Source organism: Aquila chrysaetos, chromosome 24, assembly GCF_900496995.4.
Source record: "Aquila chrysaetos chrysaetos chromosome 24, bAquChr1.4, whole genome shotgun sequence".
NCBI lineage: Eukaryota > Metazoa > Chordata > Aves > Accipitriformes > Accipitridae > Aquila > Aquila chrysaetos.
Genome location: NC_044027.1, coordinates 18,028,282 through 18,048,785, shown reverse-complemented (window position 1 = coordinate 18,048,785; position 20,504 = coordinate 18,028,282). Strand labels below are relative to the sequence as shown.

The 20,504-nt window shown below is 46.7% G+C and overlaps 2 protein-coding genes across 2 annotated transcripts; one reads left to right on the top strand and one right to left on the bottom strand.

The window, feature by feature from the left end:
- The first annotated feature begins 803 nt into the window (after positions 1-803).
- On the top strand, positions 804-8,974 carry PSMD5 (proteasome 26S subunit, non-ATPase 5). Its single transcript, XM_030001244.2, has 10 exons — positions 804-1,015; positions 1,215-1,359; positions 2,030-2,143; positions 2,582-2,710; positions 3,471-3,580; positions 4,026-4,168; positions 4,665-4,856; positions 5,701-5,810; positions 6,495-6,635; positions 7,142-8,974. The coding sequence occupies exons 1-10, from the start codon at positions 822-824 to the stop codon at positions 7,397-7,399; spliced, it is 1,536 nt and encodes a 511-aa protein (XP_029857104.1). The 5' UTR covers positions 804-821; the 3' UTR covers positions 7,400-8,974.
- A 1,658-nt stretch (positions 8,975-10,632) lies between these two features.
- On the bottom strand, positions 10,633-12,314 carry B3GALT9 (beta-1,3-galactosyltransferase 9). Its single transcript, XM_030001247.1, has 2 exons — positions 12,222-12,314; positions 10,633-11,733 (listed from the first exon to the last, which is right to left on the bottom strand). Exons 1-2 carry the CDS (start codon positions 12,225-12,227, stop codon positions 10,633-10,635), a joined length of 1,107 nt encoding a protein of 368 aa, XP_029857107.1. The 5' UTR covers positions 12,228-12,314.
- Between the last annotated feature and the right edge of the window lie 8,190 nt (positions 12,315-20,504).

The window sequence follows — 20,504 nt, the reverse complement described above, 5'->3', positions numbered from 1 at the left end:
GGCTGCACCTCTGCGCAGCGTCCCGGCGGGCAGGCACTGGGAGAAGCTGAAGGCGCGCTGCCGGCTCGGAGGCCTCGGGGAGCCATGAAATGCCCCCAAGCTCTGCAGTACGGTAACAGCCATGTATTGGCTACATGCAACCATCTCCCCTTTTGTCCATGGGCTGACAAAATGATGTTTTCCTCTGCTGGTGTGACGCAAACCCCGTGTTTTCTTGCACGGTCAAGCGGCCGAGCTGTCCCCATTGCCATGAGAAGGGATGAGAGGCAGCAAGGGGGGGGTGGTCCCGGCACTGCAGCCCCCGCCCGGCCAGCGGAACGTGCCCCGGGGTGCAGCTCCGCCACCTCAGCACCTCCAGGCCGAACTTCCACATCCCCCTTTCACATGTGTGACACCGCTCGACCCCTCCAGGCCTGCCGCACGTTCGGCCCTGGAGGGGCCTGTTCTCCACAGCCCGCGGAGTGCCGCTGCCTGCGAGCGCTGCCCAGGCTCGCTCTGCCCGCACATCAGGACGGTGGCTGACCCTCCCGGCTGAGGCAGTTTTCATTCCCGCCTCCAGACGAACACAATTTTTACCCGTTTCCCCCGAACCGGGCAGCCCCGCGCAGCCCCCCCGCAACCTCGCCTCAGCGGGGGCCACGCCCCTTACCGGCCCCACCCCGCCGTAGCACCGCCCCTCGCGCGCTCGCCCAATCAGAGGGCGAGGCGGGCGGAGCCAAGAGGGGGCGGGGCGCGCCCGCCATTTTGTTTACGGCGTGGCGGACGCGAAAGGGGCCCCCTGGCGACGGCGCGGCGGTTGCTAAGGGCGGCGGGCTCTCGCGATGCTTCTCGGCGGCGCCAAGATGGCGGAGGCGGTGGTGGAGCTGCTGGAGCGGGCGGCCCGGCGGGAGGTGCCGCTGGAGGAACTGCGGGCCCTGCGGCTCGCCGTGCAGGCCGTGCCACCCGCAGCCCTCCGCGCCCGCCTCAGCGACGACCATCTGGGAGCGCTCTTCGCCCTCCTCAGCGTCAATGACCGGTGAGCGGCGGTCCGGTCTCGCGGGCCTGACAGGGCCCCGCCGCCTCCTTTCTCCCTTTCCCCCGGAGCGGGGTGGGTGCTGCTGCTAGCCCGTCTCCTTCCCTGCCCTCCTTCAGGGCGGGGACTGGCACAGCCGAGGATCTGGGAGCAGCCGGCGGCGTCCTCCTGAAAGGCTTGGTTTTCTCTCTGTCTCGCCCAGGGAGCAGGTGTCTGCGTGTGTTTCCATCCTGGAGAGGCTCCTGCAGGCCCTGGACCCGGTCTATGTGATCCAGAACCTCAGAGAAGAGCTTCAGAAGGGGCTCTTCCACCCCGATGACTCCGTGAAAATCCTCACCATCTCTCAGGTACAGGGTTTTCTTCCAAGCGGAGGGAACAGAGTTCTGTCTTGAGCCAGGCTGGGTTAGTCCTAATCTGTTACTGTTGTTTCATGTCCTAATTTATGACAAAAGCACTACATCAAGCTTTATCTGCAGGAATTGTGCTCTTACGCACTCATGCAATTTTGGATAAATACTGTGCAATGTGTTGGTATATAATGCTTTATGATGTGTCTGTTAAACATACTGTATAAAACCATGTCTTGATAGGAGTAACTTGTAAAAGAATCTTCTGTCATGTGTTCTGGATAAAGCTTTCTAAGACAGCACTGACAGCAGGTGCCATACGAATGAAGTGCAGCAACATTTTGATATTCAGAATACTTTGAACAATATTGTGGAAACATGGAATAAGAATAGGCTGTAGTAACTTGACACTTGTTGCATTAATATAAAAGAACAGAATCGTGGAACAGTTTAGTTTGGAATGGAATTCTAGAGGTTTCAGGTCCAGCCCCAAGCTAAAAGCAGGGCCAGCTTGCAGGTGGCTGCTCAGGGTGTTGCCCAGTTGAGTTTTGAGAATCTCCAAAAATGGTGATTTTGTCTGTCTGGTAGCTGTTCCAGTACTTGAATGTCCTTATAGTGGAAAAAGTTTGTTTTAATGTTATTTTGTATAATTATTTAATCATGTCTTTAGGTTGGGAGGATTGTTGAAAATTCAGATGCTGTTACAGAAATTCTCAACAGTCCGGAACTATTACGTCAAATAATAAATTGCATTGGTGGAGAGAAAATAGCAGTGGCTAAAGAGGTAAGCATTGCTTTCTTTTTTTAATTCCTCCACAAACTGATGTGGACACTGCACAGTTCACCTTTTCTACTGTGTCTGAGATGATAGCCTCTGCTCTTTGAAGATAAGAGAGCTTATCTTGCTTGAAAGATGGTATAAGCATATAGGTGCCTTAAGCCCAGAAATTACTTGGATGTGATAGAAATTTTACCTAGAACTGTTATCTTCCAGTAGCTATTGATGCTAAAGTGAACTTGTAGATCTGAATTTGATGCCAGAGGCTTGGATCACAGTAACCATAACTAGCTCTCGTCAAAGAAAAGTGAATTTTAGATGTATAACTTGATTTACTTATTATTGTTAAAGAACATTGAAGCTACATCTGATCATCTTGGATTTTCTTCTCTTTGTGATTTTGTTTGTTTGTTTTTAATAATAAGCTCCTGTTTTTGCTTCCAGGCCATCAAATCTCTCTCAAGAATAGCACAAACGCAAGACGGCTTAGAGGCTTTATTTGTGAGCAGTTTGTTGAGTGACTTGAAAAATGTCATGGCAACAAATGATGTTGTTCGATACAGAGTATATGAGGTAGGGATGTGATCAATGTTAGCATTGAAATGACATGAAGTATCATGAAGTATCGTGGAGTTCTCTTGGACTGTAGTTCTGAATTCTGGATTTTATGGCTTGCTTTTAAATTAGCGTTCATCACTGCTTTACAAACTTATCTTCACGTCTGTTTTGTCAAGACTAGAAAGGAGTAGGAAGAGTACAGCAGTCTTGGTCCTCAAATAATGTCATAACTTCTCTTTCTCAGTTTATGGTACAAAAGTGTGAAGTACTGTTTACGTCTTTTATTTTCTAACTTGTGGTGCCTAGGACATTGGAAGGGCTACACAGAGTTACTAAAGATACAATAAAATGTTTGCTTCTCTGAAGGTAAAAGTAAAAGGTGTTGTAGTCTCTTAACCTTTGGATGTGGAGTGCTATTGAAGCTTCTGGAGGGGGGGAAGAGACAGAGAGAAATGCCAAGTGTGTCAGTCTACGTATGTGTGGCAAAGGAGAAATAAAATACAATTTAGCCATTCTAGATCTTAATGGGGATAGCAGTGATAATCCTCTGAAGAAAAGATGACTGTGAATAGAAATCAAATGCATGTGCTGTAAATGTGGAACTCCTTATGAACTTGTTTCAGGCAAATAATTAGGTTAATTATGAAAATATCATGAATATTTAATATATATAGGGTTACTCAGCATTATAAGACTTATTTGGCCATTACTGTGAATTGTTATCATCGTAAGTTTTTATAAACAATCCTTTTTTTTTCCCTGTGCTTTTATTTAGTTAATTGTTGACATTTCTTCGGTGTCAGCAGATTCGCTAAATTACTGTGCGAACAGTGGATTAATATCAGAGTTAATTGGAGAGCTGACTGGAGATGATGTACTGGTCAGGTATGTTGGTAGTGGGTTTGCCAATGAGATTTCACCCATTGTTAAAACGCCGATGTTCAGTGTTAAAATAACACTCTTTAAACATGTGTGTGTTTCTTGTGAAACCTTTTCAGGAAAACACTTTATCTGCTTTTTCTTAAACAGCCTCGAGTGTAAAATACTGTATACTTAAATTTGAGAACCGAGGTGAAGTTCCCCCAGTATGCTGTGATGATTGTAATGCTGGATTGCAATATAAACACTTTAGAATTCTTTCCAGCTATACACCTAAAGTAAGATAGCTGAGTGAGCTTGGAGGAGTGTTGGATGGTTGAGTAGTTTTTTTGGGGGGTTTTTTGTTTGTTTGGATTTTGTCTTAAGGGTAGAAAACCTGTTTTTTTCTTAATCACAGAGTACTTCAAAAACCCGTCTGAAGTAGGCCAAAATAACTGTTTGTCTGTTACAGAGCTACATGTATAGAGATGGTGACCTCACTGGCCCATACTCCACATGGGCGTCAGTATCTTGCTCAACAAGGAGTTATCGACAAAATTTCGAACATCATCGTTGGTGCAGAGTCTGATCCTTTCTCAGGCTTCTATTTACCAGGTTACATCATGCATTTCTTGTTTCCAGTGTTTACTGCTTGCTTTTATTAATGAGTTAAATTGAGAGGACTCTTAAGCCCCTGTTTCGAAAGCTCATGTGAATTTTTGAATATTAGAATGTGTATGTTGGATGTATACAAAAAGTGCTGAAGGACAGTCTAACACATGAATAATATTAGTCATTAACAGTGGTAATACAGGTAAGATCTGGAGAGACTGTACTATACATTTGAAGTTTGTGTTATTGTGGCCTTTTTTTTTTTTATTAATTCAAGACAACAGCTGTTACATGATGAATTAAATGACTTCCAAAATACTGGCTTGTTCCTTAGTTCTGTCCTTATTCTGATGCCTTTCACAAACAGTGTTCAGACTTAATAACACTAGTTTAGCAGTGATACAATCTTACGTTAATGTATGTTTAATTTTGGCATTACTAGAGTTATTGGTCCTCCATTCTGAATGCTTTTTTTTTTTTTTTTGTCTTGTTCTCTCAGGATTTGTTAAATTTTTTGGAAATCTGGCTATTGTAGACAGTCCACAGCAGATCTGTGAACGATACCCTGTCTTTATGGAAAAAGTCTTTGAAATGGCAGAAAGTCATGATCCAACCATGATTGGAGTGGCTGTGGACACACTAGGAATCCTGGGATCAAATGTGGAAGGCAAACAGGTTTTACAGAAAACTAGTTAGTATCGCTTTTTTTTTTTTCTTTAATAAAACTTTCTCAGTATGTCATAATATACAAGAGTGAATTGGTTTGGTCTAATAGAGAAAGGAATTGAAAAATGTATTTATTTATCTAATAATCAAGGATGTCTGAATAGCTGTGCTATAGCAGATAAGGTGTTTTTTAACTGTCTTGCCAGGCATGGCAGTGTGAAATGCCTGGCAGCTAGAATTCTGGTATCGCAAGCATGATTCAGATTATTCTTTTCCAGTGAGCTGCATCACACGAATTGTCAGTAGTTGTGTTATTTTAGATTCCTCTGTTTCTACTGATGTCATGACCTTCTCACTAGGATTAGAAAAATATGAACTACCATGTAATGATGCTTTCTGTAAAGACTACATTGTTTCTCTTAACATAAAACTGTTCAGAGGTTTGAAAGTAGGTGCTAGACTTCTTGCTGCTAGTCCAAACTTTTGCTTTTTAAGTGAAAAATCTGTGTTAGCAGATAGCTATTGGAGCACTGTAGAATGGGATTGAAGATTTCTAATTGCAACTGTACTAGGGTCTGCACTTCCCAAGACAGCTCAATTATCTGTGACATGTAACTTCCTTTTTGGAAATGTTTGGTTAGTCTGGAGAATTAATATGAAAGCTTTGGATTTATCTATCTTGGATCCATATGAAGTGAAGAGAATCTTGCACTGCTTTTACTATAGTAGATCAAGAAGTTGCCTTTCTCAGGTTTAATGTACAACACTTTCTACTGGTTAATGTAATATAATGTGACTGATGGGTAACTTTGTATTCCTGTAGAGGTCTGTCTGAATTAACTAAAAGCACTTTGGTTTTATTTTCAAAGGAAGCAGATTTCAAAATCTGTTAAGCAGAATAGGGCACCAGGCAAAGAATGCCCCCACGGAGTTACGACTTCGATGCTTGGATGCAATTTCATCTCTTCTTTACTTGCCTGTAAGTTTGTGGTTTGGTTTGTTGTCTTTTTTCTTTTTTTTTTTTTTTTTTTTTTAATTTTTAAATCTACAAGAATGAAATTATTGTGCATCTGACTAATTGTGTGAAGATCTTTTGCAGCATCTAGTTTAGGTAGAAGTGGTAGCTTTCTAGTATTCCGAGTCATTAACTTTACTGTTTTGAAATTCCCTGATTTATTTGTTTGCTTAAAGTTTGAGTTTGTAAGAAGCCAGGTGTTCGGAAATCTGTTTATAAAACATGAAGTCAAAACAACATTGGCAAGGAAATGAGAGTAAACAGTTTAATATTCTTGTGCTTTAAAGGGATAGTGGCAAGCTGCTCTAATCCCTGTGTATGTTCTTTAGATCCAGTGATCTGGTTATAACAGTGTAGCTCTAAATGAGTGAGTAAGCCATTTTCATTTGTCTTGCAGGACTGTACTCTAGCACAGCACTCATCTTCTGTATCAAAATCAATATATTTAAAACTATCCTCTAAGCTAAATGAAATAGAGAAGGCCATTTCTTCATTCATGAAAATAAGTTGAAAATTAAAACTATTTCAGTTTAATCTGCTGGTGGTTTGTTTTAAATAACTTCCTTAACTATTGAACATATAGTCAAAACTTGAAAGCTTTTCATAATCCTAATCAAACTCTATGATTTTTGTACGTGATGCCTGTAGCCAGAGCAGCAGACAGAAGACCTTTTAAGAATGACTGAATCATGGTTCACGTCCTTGTCTAGCCAGCCATTGGAACTCTTCAGGAGCATCAGTACTCAGCCATTCCCTGATCTCCACTGTGGGGCTTTACGGGTATTTACTGTAAGTGCGTTTTGTTTTTAAAGATCAGGTAGTGAATTGTATTGCCATTCAGTCTCAGACTTATTTATTTGTTTTTTAAGTGAATGTCACAAACTTCTTGCTGAAGCCCTGAAGTGGTCAGAAATAAGGCCTTTTTCATTGTGCCCCACTTTTTTTCACCATTTATATAATGCAGCAGACATGTTACGTCTGTAATGCTTATTTTCTTATAAACTGGAGAGGGAAAAAAAAAAAAGCAACAGCTATGCCGCTTTGATATCAGAGGCACTGCTGTGATAATTCACTTTAAAGTTTTAAGATAAGCACCGAGCTCTACTTGTTTTCCAGTGTTAAAACCCTGCTGCTTGATTTGAGTGGTGGTTGTGTAACTACTGTGTAGAATGAATATCCCATTTAATTTTTTCTGTTCCTTGGCTATTTGTGTAACAGTCTACTGTGTAACTGTTTTTTGGGGTTTTTAAAATGAGGTGTTTTCCCCCTACCCCCTCTTTTGTCTTCATGTTTAGGCTATTGCAAATCAACCATGGGCCCAGAAGTTGATGCTTGACAGCCCAGGGTTTGTGGAGTACATTGTAGACAGATCTGTGGAGCCTGACAAAGCTTCGAAGGATGCCAAATATGAACTGGTTAAGGCCCTCGTAAACTCTAAAACAATCGCGGAAATCTTTGGAAATCAGTATTATTTGAGGCTCAGGGCTTACTTGCGTGAAGGCCCTTATTATGTTAAGGCAGTTTCTACTACAGCCGTAGAAGGAGCAGAATAATGTCATTGATGTCTTGGTCCCCCTTCTCGCAAACCATGTTACTGAAATAGCTGTTAAGACACAAGGTGTAAAGACTCTCCACACTGGAGTCTCTTTAGATTGTCTCTTTAAAGGATTGTGAAACACTTTGACTCTATTTGAAATGAGAGTCATGAGAGCAAATCAAAACCTATAGGGCACAGCATATTTTCACGTAGAATGTAATGGCAGAAGTTCTCTGTGCACTGTCGTGAGACAAGTAACCAAGGTAAACACTCTATCAACTGCTGGCTGTTTTTTATTTTACAGAAATTATCAGTGTTTGGTTAAACTGTTCTTGGGTTTGGAGTTCTTATCATGTTTTCTCAGTAGATCACAGTTCAATTAAAAAAAACAAACACCAAAACACCTTGAGGTTTGTAACCTCAGATGCTGCTGTAGTTTCTCTCTCTTTTTTAATTTTTTTTATATCTGCCGAACTTGGCACTCGCATGGAACATACTCTTTTAGCCAGTCATATTCTGTCAGAAACCCTGTTGTTAAGAATAAGCTAGTAACATTCTGTCCACATGAGGGAGTATGAACTGGATTCTCTTCTATTTTCAACTTGCTGGATGTAAGTCTTGCTTGAATAAATAATCCTAAATATTGTTTACATTTTATGCTGAAGATGAAAAAAGCTTTTAGCCCTTTTAAAAAAAAAATGAATGCACGCTCTAGTGTATAAAACCAAATTGGGAGCTTTATCTCCCTTGTTGACTGCGACATTGTATAGCAGCTCACTTTACTTGCTCAAAAGGAGCATGAGCTATAGCACTACGAGTCTACTTCAGAACCAAATCTTAAATTGTTTACACTATTTTTTAACAGATAAATTTTTTTAATTTTAAGTGTTGTTTAAAAAAAAATGTATGATTTTAGTTGCCTAACATAGAATAAAAGGGGTAAGAACATAAAGCTTTCACGTTTAAGGGCATGAAATGAATTAGGAGTATGGAAATGTAGTACCTTATGAAGTTGTAATCCTCTTTTGAAGGTGGTCAGCTAGCTGCAGATGAGATGCAAGACTAGCTGGACACTCTAGTGATATGTGATGTGTCTTTGTCCATAAACAGAGACCACAGTGTACTTTATACAAAAGGTTTACATTATTTTTGTTGAGGACGTAAGAAAGAAATCTGAGGAATAGCTGGGGGGAGCATAACAAAACATGAAATTACTACTTTTGGGCTTATTTTAGTAGTGTGTCAAGTCAAGTGTACCTCTATGGAAAGTACTTGCCCTGTGTCCCCACTCTGCCAAGTGAAGCAGGATGATCTAGACATGCAGTAACTCTCTTCTTGCTTGTAGTAGCTTTGAGCTGCAGCAGAGGTGATGGTATTGCCTGCCAAAAATTGCTGACAAGGCATCAAAGTGGGCTCAGAGGAGCAGGGTAGTTGGGGAAGATCCCTTAATGTTTAATAAGCTGTCTGAGTGCAGGTGATCTGCCTTGTTGCTTACCATCTAATATGTACAAAAATTGTCATCCAACATTATACTACTGCTGATGCTTTCATCCTAGATGTGCATAATAAACATCTGCTAGTGAGAAATGCAGTACAGAGTGTCTCATTTGTGAACGGAGAGAGCACAGAAGCTTCACGAATCCTGCATCCAGAAAAAACATGAAACCACTAAAAAGGAAATGAAAAAGAGTGTAGAAGTCCTTAGTTTGCGCTTGTATTGGACAGTTCAGCTTTGTTATTTTAGGTGGCTTTGTGCTCTGGTAACTCTGTATGAGCCGTATACTAAAAACTCAGAAATCAATATATAAACCTTTTCTGCAATTCATGAGTCTCTTCCATGTGTGTTTTCAGCTGTTGCTTTTGAAGGCTACTCTGTGTGCTAAGTCTTTAGCATCCACTTTGCATGGTACATTTGCCAAATGCAATATTTTAGAATACACAGAGATGCCAAACGAGGATTTTTTTATATATGCACATATGCTTTATTTTGTTGAGCTTTAAGCTCAACATTCTGATTAATTGATCAGATGCTTACCCCTTATTATTCACATGTAGTTCCCTACCCATCGTGTGTATTGTCATATGGTTCACGTGTTGCTACTGGTGTAGCTTGCATACAGTGGAAAAATTTAAGTGCGTTGTCCCTGTCCTCCCCCCTGTAAAGCAACAGGTGGAGATAATTGAGGGAAAAAAACAGAAATGGAATGATGGAGAATGAGAATTGAGGTAAAATGCTAAATTTCATGAACTTGGTTTAAAAAAAACAAACCAAAACCAAACAAAAACCCTAAAACCAAACCGCATCATTTGACCCTGGTTAACAAGCAGCATAACTTGGTACTTAAGAATTGTGGATCCTTCAGAGCACACCTCCAATGCCTTCGATCCCAGCGGGAAGAGTAGATGGGGCCCTGAAAGGTACATGTGTGTCTCTTCCCATGTGTGCCTGTCATAATTGTAGAACAAATCTGTCCAGCTAGTTTCTCTACTGCTGAAAGAGCTGATTCGGAAGAGCTAATTTGGAGGATGTAGGCATGGGTGGGGTTTGTGCTCTGTGACTGGTTCCCTACTTTGGGGAATTTTTACATTTTGAATAAGGTTGGTGTTACCAGCATGCTGGTGAATTTGTTCTGACTTCACTGTTGATGCTGTTCTCCAGCATAACGTTACGGCGTTGAGCTGCTTGTGTCAGAGCTTCTCCGATGCCATGACCAACAGAAATATAGGATTCTTTAACAGGTAAGTTAGATTTCTTGCCTAGAATCTTCCCAGGCTGTTTACCTAAGCAATTCCCATGATGGTTCGATGCCTGTTCCCACTCTAAGTCGTTCTGTAGTTTCACTGGTACTGTAACACAGGCTGCTCAGAAGTAGCTCCCTTTTATGGATGGCAAGATTTATTTTCCTTTGTTACAAAATACTATGGAAGTAGGTCATGCCTCACAGATAAATGCAGAAGGAGTTTTGGCATAAGGTAGAGGATTTCAAAGGTCTGGAAAACACTAGATACAGACAAAGTTCCTTGGAATACTTTTTTTTTTTTTTTAACTTTTATGTGTGTACTTGTAGGTACTTCGGTAGCTAGAGTGCATCCAGTTCTCTTGCTGCTGTAACACACCATAGCATTGAGAATTCATTTGCTGTTGAAGGGAAGAGAGCTAACTTTGAGAGGAGATTGTTATTACTGAATGTTAACAGGATAAAACAACTGGTAAAAGAAGATTCAGACTTTCTTTGCAAAAGTTAAATCTTAATTGACAAAATGAAGAACCTCATTTTTTATTCTATCTAAGTTAAACTGTTTGAACTTATCAATATAGGTCAAAACCTTGCAGGACACCAGACCGTAGTAAGTTTCCAGTAACGAGCAATCTTTCCCATCACTTGTTTCCTTCCAGTCTTTAAATAACTCATCCTCTTTCATGTTGGAAGAGGTGAAAATGAATTTGTAGCAGCATCGATTGTAGCTGATGTGCTTCTCCCCAGAAAATCGAGAGCTGTGAATGGGAGTGATGCCAGCTTTTTTAGCACAGATTCCAACAAAAATATCGGGGGGCACTGAAACTGGCACCTCCTTGGCAGCCACGTACACCTTGCGAGCGACGTCCTGGGACATGACGAAAGTGCTCCCATCGCAGTAATCTGGGTAAAACTCTTCTGAGTATTGATGGATGGGAACAAAGCCAGGGCTTTCAGGGTCTCTGCAGGGCACTCCTTGATGAACGACCCTTCCAATGTAAATGTCCTCTAGTTGTGTTAAGCTAAGCAAGTATTCAGCCAGACTTGGAATACCGACAAACATGTCTTCATCTGTTTTAAGAATATACCTTGCCTGGGGACAGAAAGTCACTGTCCACTCCACGCTCATCAACATCTTCTGTGTCTGCATCTCGGGACAATCAATGAAACTGCCTTCAATAATGTCTCTGTGCTTTTGAGACTCTTCATTGATTTCCAACTGGGTGGTTACCGAAGCTGGCTTTCCTAAAGCAAACAGAGTAAGGACAGCATAACCTCTGGCATGTGTCACGTTGCCCCATGTCTGCCTGATCACGTTGCGCCTTGTCCTGTTTTCTGGGCTACTGAAGACAAGAACGAGCAAAAATATCTCTTGGTCGGAGCATATTGCTGCACTGCTGACAGTGTAAGAGAGATTGGCCTTTAGAGGATCCATATCTAGCTTCCTGGCCCTCTCCCTGATTTCAAGAGTCTTTGCATCAGTGTAAGAAAGAGGTAATGACCGCAGGAAGTATTCCTCCAGTAAATCTGCTCCAAAAAGCAGCACATGGAAAAGCAAGACATTAAAGAGAATGAAGCACCACTGGTGAGTCCGGAGCCTGCAGAGTGTCAGCTGGGGAAGAGAAGACACGGACACTGAATTCTCTTGCTACTAGAACAGAAAGGCTTTCCTTCATTTTATAATATATTCATGCAAAACAATCCTGACTTTTAGGCTGTGGTCTTTGTATTGTTAGTGTAAGGCTCTCTTCCTCCTAGAAACCTGAGCAGCCCTACTTGTGGCACAGCAAGATCCGAAGCTGAGCAGGACATTACTGTGCTGTAGTTTAGAAGGCTTCTTTCTGTGCATCCATGTGTGGAAATACTGAAGAATAACTCACTATTAATGTTTTCTGACTGTTTTTAACCTGTTACTGAAGGCCTGAAAAGCTAACGAGGACCTGTAATGTTAACAGAGCCTTTGGCACTTGGCCTGACAACGCCTTGTGAAAGCTGGCAGGGTAAGAAGCCGACGGGAAAGCTCTGATCCCTGCTGTCCCAGAGGGAACAGCCTCGTGCTAGCCTCCACGCTGCGGCTGAGCTACGAGCCGAAGCACTTACCTGCATGGTGGTGGGAGTTGTCCCTGCAGCAGGGTCTGTCTTAACGTCGGAGGCAGTTTCTCCCTGGCGGAGGCTTACAGGGCAGCGTCTGTGTCTGGGTCTGCGGGATCCAGTTACTGCCCGGTACCCAGAGATGTTGGCTTCCACCTCACCTGTCTGTGGGGAGGAAAGATGATCCCAGGGGACGATCGTGTTGCAGCTGCATAAACACAAAGCAAGCAAAACTCTAGCCTTTCCCTTTATTCATTTCTGACGCTTGGGGTTGGGCCTCAGAAATAAAGAAGCGAAGCAACTGCTAGGGCTCACTTGGTAAAAGGGGTCCTCTGGTACCGTTGTGAAGCTGTGCTACGTCTGCCAGTTTGTTTTTTACAGCTGTGCCATTTTGGTGTCAGTTCCCCCATCCAGGGCAGCTGGCTCCTGCGCTGAGCACTCTGTGTCTCCTGAGATGAAGGTTTGGTGCGTGAACTTGTAGGTTTGCCTCGTGTGGAGTCCACACGGAGGTGGAGGACACCCGAAGGCTGTGGGTGCTGCTGGGCCAGGCTGTTGCTGGCACGTGGGGAGCGGACTGAGCAGGGAGAAGGGTACAAAGTGGCTTTCCCTGTGCTGGGGTTGCAGCCGCGGGAGCTGTGACGCAGCTCCAGGCAAGGCACCTTGTTCGGCTCTCTTGATTGCTCCTGGAGCCAAGGAAGCGCAGGGCATCGTTTAATACCAGGCGTGTTTTCAATGGGACCCTGGGAGCAAGGCGCGAAGAAGGGGCTGTGCAGGGGGAGCTGACGGTGCTCAGCCAGAGGGCTCTTGGCCAGGAGGGTGGGGGTGTTTTGGTGTGTCCCCCCCCCCACCTCTTCCCCTCCAGCATCCATTTCCCGAAGGGAGGCTGTGAACTGTAACAAGCTGTGTTGGATGGTTCTTTTCTTTCTCCCCGCACAGTGTCACCCTGTGGCTTTAAATGACTGTACGTATTTATGCTTTTGTGGTGGTTGCATGTCCTGGTGAAGAGCTGCGATGATCTACCCTTGGACAGGCTCCTGCCTTCGGCGGTGGCCTCGGCTGCGCCGGAGCCTCCGTGTGTTAATGTTGGCACAGCCCCGGGCTGCGCTGGAGCTGACTGGGCTGGGGAGCCGCAGGGGACTGGAAATGCTGGAGGGGGAAGTGCCAAAGGCACCACGAACAGGATGGAGGTGTCAGCAGGGGTGAGAGTTGGGTTTGGCAGCAGCTCTGCGAGCCGTGGGGCCCGCAGAGCACTGAGGGGGGAGAGGGGCTTGCGGGTCCCCAGCAGCCCCCGGGGAGGGCAGGGGGAGAGGGCGCATGATGACGGCGATGCTGTTTGATGGGAAAACAGTGGCGGGAGGTGTCAGCCTTCATCAGCACAAGTGTGGGAACTCCAGCCTCCATGTGAAAGCAGAGAGATTGCGTTTTTTTTTTATTTTGAAAAGATTTCTCATAGGTAAGGGTGCATTTCTGTTACTGCATCCTTCCGTGAAAGGGTGCAAGGAGAATGCAGCATTGCTCTGGTTTGCCTTAGCTGTGTGCCTTGCAAGGGAGTGATGCTCTGACCATTGCAATCCTCCCTGAGCATACTTAGGGCAGCCTGTATCAGCCAAATGTCCCAGGGAGGGGGAGAAGAGCTTTGATTTCTGGCTTGGGGTGGCCAAAGGTTAATCCCCCAGCTCTGGCCGAGCCCCTCGCCTCTCCCAGTGCCTCCCCCTGGTCTGTGGCAGCACGGGGAGATCTTTCCCATGCATGTTGGGAAATCTGTACTGATGTAGGAAGCGGCTGGAATTACAGAAGAAACCAGGTCCTAAAATGTGGTCACAGCCTGGAAGTGCATCGTGGCCCTCTGAAAGATGGCCCAGACACACACAGCGTGCAAGTCCCAATGTGGATCTTGGCTTTAGGCTCCCCAAAAACGGGAAAAACCTCCTTTCACAGAGCTTGTGTGTCAGCTGGGCTACAGCTTCATCTGGACCAGCCTCACAATCATTGTAATCCTGCAGAAGTTGTACTTTGAAGCTTGGCAAGCTGTCAGCACGGGAAGTGTCAATTAAATGTGTTCTCTGAAATAAAAAGCTAACAAGGAAATATTTTTCATGTACAATAATACAGGACTATAGCCCCAGATACCCATTCTGGGAAAAAAAATTCCTCCTTTGAAGATGCTCCGTCTCCAGCTAAACCATTTAATAAGCAAATAAATACTAGCATTTGAAACCACTTCCATTAAAAATATTGGCTTTCCCAATTGTGCGTTTTTAGAATAATAATAAAACCCACATGTGTATCATCCCTGTTGCAATTATGCACAGCGTGATGCCTGCAGTACTTCTGAAGTCATTTCTTTAGCACTGCTTTGTGGTGGCAGCAGGAACTTCAAACAGTTGCCGATATCGCATATATACGATTGACACTATCCAACCACAGCTGGGGCGTGGGCAGCTCTCGGACATAGGGTTTTGTTTATCCGAAGAGCCTGGCTGAGTCCCACTGGGAGAAAGCTGAGGAACAGAAATGGAAAGACTGCTGAAGGGTAAAATAACTGATCTGGGAGTGCCACAAACCCCCTCGGCTCCAGGGAGTTTACTCGGGGGTGATCCCTCCATCGCCTTTAAAATGCAGGCTTCAGGCAAACGTAGTGCACAGCAGCTTATGTATGACCTTATCTCACTTTTCAGATGGGTAAAGTCAAACACATTCAGGGAAAAACTCTCACTCCCAGTGAGATCTGAGAGTTTCCAGGAGAAGAGTGAATTCAGGACCCTGGAGTGGCTGAAGTCAGGTCAGTCTGGGGAAAGGAGTGCTGTTCCTACAGCTTCACTTAAACTCTGAAAAATCTTGTGGGTGTAAATTAGGGAACAACCAGGAAAGCGGGTTTTCCTGAGCGACAGGGCTATAATTTGCTTTATTTAAGATGTTTTCATTAAATTTTATGTCCAAGCAAACCTCATTATGGGAGCAGGGATGTACCAATAATGCCGTAGACAACTTGACCTACCATACGAACAGTGAGTGTTTCGACTGAAGGATGTTTGGATTTGATTTTTTGGAGAGGACAGGGCCCTGAACTCCTGTGGTATCCAAAGATAAAAGCAGAGATACCTGGAGGGTGGTGGGAGATGCTATGGAGCAGGACGAGCCCGGGGCTGGCACTGCGGGGTGGGCAGCCGTGGTGCAATGTGCTGCAGGGGAGCAGCCATACCCACAGCTTCTTAAAATGTCTCTTAAAGTCTCCTGGCTTCCCTCCCAACGCTGTGAACATTTGGAAGGGGGGAGCAGAGCCCGGCTTGTTTCAGTTCTGCTCGACTCCGCTTCATGAAAATGCGAAGGCTTCGGATGACGCACCATTCTCAGGCGATGGTGCAGGCGAGGGCGGGTGGATGGGATTTATTGGGGAAAACCAGTGAAAATGGTTTTTTTTCCAATATCAATTTGCTCAAATATAAAAGCTTGAGCTCTGCCTGTCCCAGGTGTCCGTGCAGTCGCTCCGTGCCACGCGCTGTCCTTCCCTGCAGGGTGGACGCCCCTCTCTGTCCCTACCACGGTCCCCCTGCTCCCAGGCTCTTCCCAAAAGCCGGCTTGATTCCTGCAGGCGGGCTTTCAAATCTTCACTTGACTGCTCCTGCTCCAGAGACGTGCCAGATCCTGTCTGGGTAGCCTGCCTGTAGAAAGGTGGTTTTTTCTCTCACAACGGCCTCTTTCCGCAAGGCATTTCCCGTGCCCTCATGCAGCCGCTTGTCTTACTTTAAGGGTCAGAGATGGCCCGTGTCGCAAAGCATCCTCTGGCAGCCCTGCCAGTCCCTGGCTGGGATGCTCCTGGGAGCACAAAGCACCTCCGCATGTCCAAAGTGTTTTGGACCCTCCGCAAAGGGTCCCCTCTATTTATGGCCTGCCTTTTGCAGTGTTTCACCGGCGCACGCAGACCTGATAGTGCGAGGGGCTGGGGAGGGACTTGTCTGGTTTTTAATAACAGCATCAGTTGCAATAAATAAAGGGAGACAATTGTTCTGGTCTTAGTCACCTAATAGCAATGTTTTTGCTTAAAGATATGATTCAGCTCTTGCAGGCAATTCTTCACCTTAAGTTCTCCATGAGGCTTGGGAGATGATGGAAGAGAAGGCTTTATAAGAGTTACACAGTATGCATTTCATTTATTTTTTGATATTTAACATCCCTTTGGGTGTTAAACATAAGTAGAAAACTTAAAAACAAGCCAAGAAACTGGAGTGCTGACACACTAGACAAACAGATTAGCCGCTCCTGGTACACAAATGAGGGTGTCTTTCCTTCCTATTTAATGGCTCAGTTGACTAGGTTAAAAACATGTTTTTATAGCCAAGTTCCTAGCATTCATTTTTGCTTTGCATACATCAGTCTTGGAGTTACAGAGCTCTATCTTTTTGTATGGGTGTGTTTGATTATTACTTCTTGAGTTTAATGACAGCTTTGACAACTAACTACCACTATATTCCTTCATAAAGACAGCTTAAACCCTCTGTACGTTCTGTAAGTGCTGCATTCAGCCTCAGAAATACCGAGCTAAATATAAGCTGAATGGAGAGAGCACAAGCTTGTGAAAAATGTCGAGTTGCGAAGCCACAGGGCTCCAGCCCTTGGGCCGAGCTGGTTCCTGAGAGGTGGTCTCCCTGCCAAGATGTCAACTTGGCAGAAAAGTTGCCTATTTTGCAGCAGACCAGAAGTTTTCCCCTTATTACTAATTTTCAGTGTGCCGTGCAGGGTACTTTGCCTTGCCCTTTCATTTCCTGAAGTTAGACGCAGGCTGTATTTGTGCCTGGCAAATCTAGATTTCACGTGAAACTCATTTGACACGCAGAACATCCAAAGCGTTTGAGTCTTGAATCGAGCTCCGCTTTGATTAAATTCAGTCCATGCTTTGGCGATATTTGCAACTGGGAGCAGATCAGGCATTGCCGTGCCTCACTCCATGGCCTGTAGCTGCAGCGATGCTCGGCAGCAAGCTGGGACATTTCTGCTGGGGAGCTCCTTGCCCTGGGGTTGATGGGGCTGCAGGTGTGTGTATGTGTGATGTACCCAAAAATGCAAAGCTTGCCCAAGGTTGTGGAGGGAAACGGGAGCTGTGTGCAGGTCCTGGGGCTCGTGCAATGCCCCAGCCCACCCTCTCCGGGTCCCACGGTGCTGGATGGATCCAGCCGTGCTCCAGCTGCATGGACCTGGGGGTCCCCGGGATGGGGGGGGGGCTGCAGCCCCCGGCCGTGGCCAAGGCTCCCGCCGGCAGGGCCGTCCCCCGTCGTCCTCCTGGCAGGGGGTTATCGGGGAGCTCGAGCAGGACGAGGACAGCCTCCGACACGAATCCTCACTTGGCTCTGGAGCACGGTGGCACATGCTGGACTTGGGTAACGCGTTCCTCCGAAGATGACTTTCTCTCCCTCTCGCCTCTGACTCATCCCACCGTTGCCTCCCACAGATTTATTTATTGCTCTCCCAGACACAGAACCAGCAGAGTTGAGTCTCCGCTGCCCCGTGCCAGGCCCCTGCTCGGGCAGCCAGGGGCTGCGATCTGGCGGGGGCAGCCGTGCCTTCCCACGCGCTCGGCCCTTGGGGGGTCGCAGACTGGGGGTTTGCCTTTCCCAGGAGCCCCGCACAAGCCCCCGCTGCTCCCCGAGCCTGGCTCTGCTGTGGAGAACTCCGGTGCACGCACATAGAGCACACAACCCTGCAAATGGCACTCGGCATCCCTGGATGTGCCCGTTCCCTGGTGTGCTACATCCTCCCTGCCCAGGCGGGAGACAGCCCTTGGGACCTGGGCTCTCTTGCTCCGGGATGCGGCAGGGAATGCCGGGATGCTGAAGGGGCTCCCCAGCAGAGCTGCGGGGGCCGAGGGAGTTGAGAGGAGGAGGGACGACGGCACAGTAGGTACGTGAAATTCTGGTTAATTTTATCTTTTGTTAACAAGATGACTGTGGGGAAACGAGGACTTGGAGCATCGATGGGGTTTTGGGGAGCGCTGCAGCTGAAGGCAGGGAGGATGGGCTCAGCCAGACCCATGTCCCCGAACTGCTGAACGGTGTCTTTGCTGAGAGCGCTGCCCTGCCTTCGCCCCTTGGCAGGTACCCACAGCACCCTGCCCGGCCCCCGGGGCATCTCTGGTGCTGAGGGGCCAAGCGCCTGCGATGATTAAAAATGATGTTAAACCACGGCAACTGGGAAGAAAAAGTCATTATCACCAGGTAGTGCTGGCTGTGACCCAAAAGACCTAAAAAGAGTTTCCAAAGAGAAGTGGATTTTACCACTATTGATCTTGCAAGAGTAGAGGGGAAGGGCAGGATCTCTGGTCGGTGCTCAGGTGAGCAGGTGGAAAGGGGGGAGTGTGAAGAGAGCCCCCCCCGCAAATTACCCAAAGGCTGGGGAAAACGCCTTGGGGAGGAGAGAGAGCACTCAGCTTTTCATGAAGAAAAGGAAGAGGTGTTTTGTGTTGCAATATATTTTCATGGGGAGAAAATGCAGCATAAAAGCAGACTCTTGATCTAGTGGGAAGAGGCAGGCTTTGCCGCGGCTGGAGACTGCAGTCAGACGAATCCTCGTTAGGAGGAGGGGGTGCGGATGACTAACGAGCGAGGTGGCGTGTGGGGAAGCCAAGGGAAAGAAGTGCCAAGGGAGGGAGATGTGGAGATCTCAGCATCCTCAAATGCATCCCTGGAAGTCAGACGGTCCTGAGGCTGGCCAGGGGTGTGATGCCACCGCCTCCATGTGCCGGGCAAGGGACGAGAGGATCGGATCAGCCCCTCTGGGGTCCGGCACAGCCATTTGTCCCCTGACATCCGACCGTCTGGGCTCCTACCTTGAGTTTAGGACAAAATCAGATGGTGCTCTGCTAAATGGCAGAGGAAGTACAAGCAAGCTCAGCCTGGGAGGCTGACCCTGCTCCCACGATGGTCAATGTCAGAGCGTAAATAAACCCCCATCCCCTGCTCGTTCTCTGTTTTACAACACACACTATGCCCTGAAATACATTCTGCAGTTAAATAATAGCAGGGCAAGAAAAGATCAACCAATGGGGAAGGAAGGAAAGTATTTTGCTTTTTATTCTGTTAACTACAGGTTGTAAAGTGGTTTGTTACGGAGGATCGTCTTGTACCCGTTCAGCGGGAGAGGAAGCAAAGGCTGCAAGTTCTGCAGAGCAGCGGAACTGAGCCGTGCTGGAGCTGGGAGCAGTCCCCAGGACAAGGGCTCTCCTTTCTCAGGTAGGATCCCACCAAGCGCCATCACCGGGGCAGCTTGTCCCTGTGCCCAGCGGCCGGGCCTGGACATCCCCCCTGCTCTGCGGCAGCGGGACTGGGGAGGCACCAGTGCCCTTCCAGGCACAGCTCCACGGCCGCCCCATCCCCGGTGGCTGCTCCTGGAGAGGGCAGGTGGGACTGGGCTGACCTTGCTGGTGGAGCTGCAGCATTTGGGTGGGGACATTCTCTTCTTCTGGCTCTTTCATTTTTCATTTCTCTTTTCTCACCATCCCCCCACCCCCCGTAACTGTTTTAAATAATTCCTCCTCCACGCCTGTGTTATCACCTAGCATGTCAATACGCTGCTGTGCCACCCACCCCTCTCCTCGCAGAGCTGTACGTTAACATTTTGCACCCGATAATGTGAGGCAATTAGTGAATGAAGAATAACTTTCCTACTTAAAAGCATGATGGGTCGGGAGGCATCACACGGATGGATGGCACGGGGAGTATTAATTGCTTTTCTCTCAAATGACTCCTAGTGTAGGAGAGTCCATATGGAGAGAGAGGAGGAGGAAGAAATGCTGCGGGAGAAACAAAGTCTCCGGTCCTAGTGAGAAGCGTAAAGCCCAGCACATCTGAGTGGGCATTTTCCTCTGGAGCTGGAGGCTGCCGCAGCAAACGGGCACCGTGTGCTGATGCATCGCACGAGGGCTGGGACTCCCGGGAGCAGCGGCTGGGCAGTGCCGGGGTGGGGGGGCAGCCCCGGGGCAAGGGGAGGCCGGGGGCTGCCCGGAGCTGTCGGTGAGAAACCACCGTTCTGGAAGCAGTGAGCTCCTGGCCTGGATGGCATCACCCTCCCTGGGGTCTGATTGAAGCGGGCTTTGGTGTGTGTTTTGGGTGACGGAGGTGGCAGAGGAGTGTCGGACAAGGCGCGGGGGCTGTCGGGTCAGTGTGTTTCTGTGGGAGCGTTTCCCTTGTACTAACCGGTTCTCGTTGGGGATATCTGCTCACCCGCGCAGCCCCGCGATCCCGGGGATCGGCACCGTGGTGAACTCCCTGGTGCCCGCCCAACAGCGGTGTCTCTGGAAGA

Bases quoted from the DNA above. Each gene is read 5' to 3' on its own strand.
- PSMD5 (XM_030001244.2), top strand. From the start codon at position 822: ATGCTTCTCGGCGGCGCCAAGATGGCGGAGGCGGTGGTGGAGCTGCTG. The intron at 2,144-2,581 runs GTAAGCATTGCT...TTTTGCTTCCAG, and splicing joins AAATAGCAGTGGCTAAAGAG to GCCATCAAATCTCTCTCAAG. The intron at 6,636-7,141 runs GTAAGTGCGTTT...CTTCATGTTTAG, and splicing joins GGGCTTTACGGGTATTTACT to GCTATTGCAAATCAACCATG.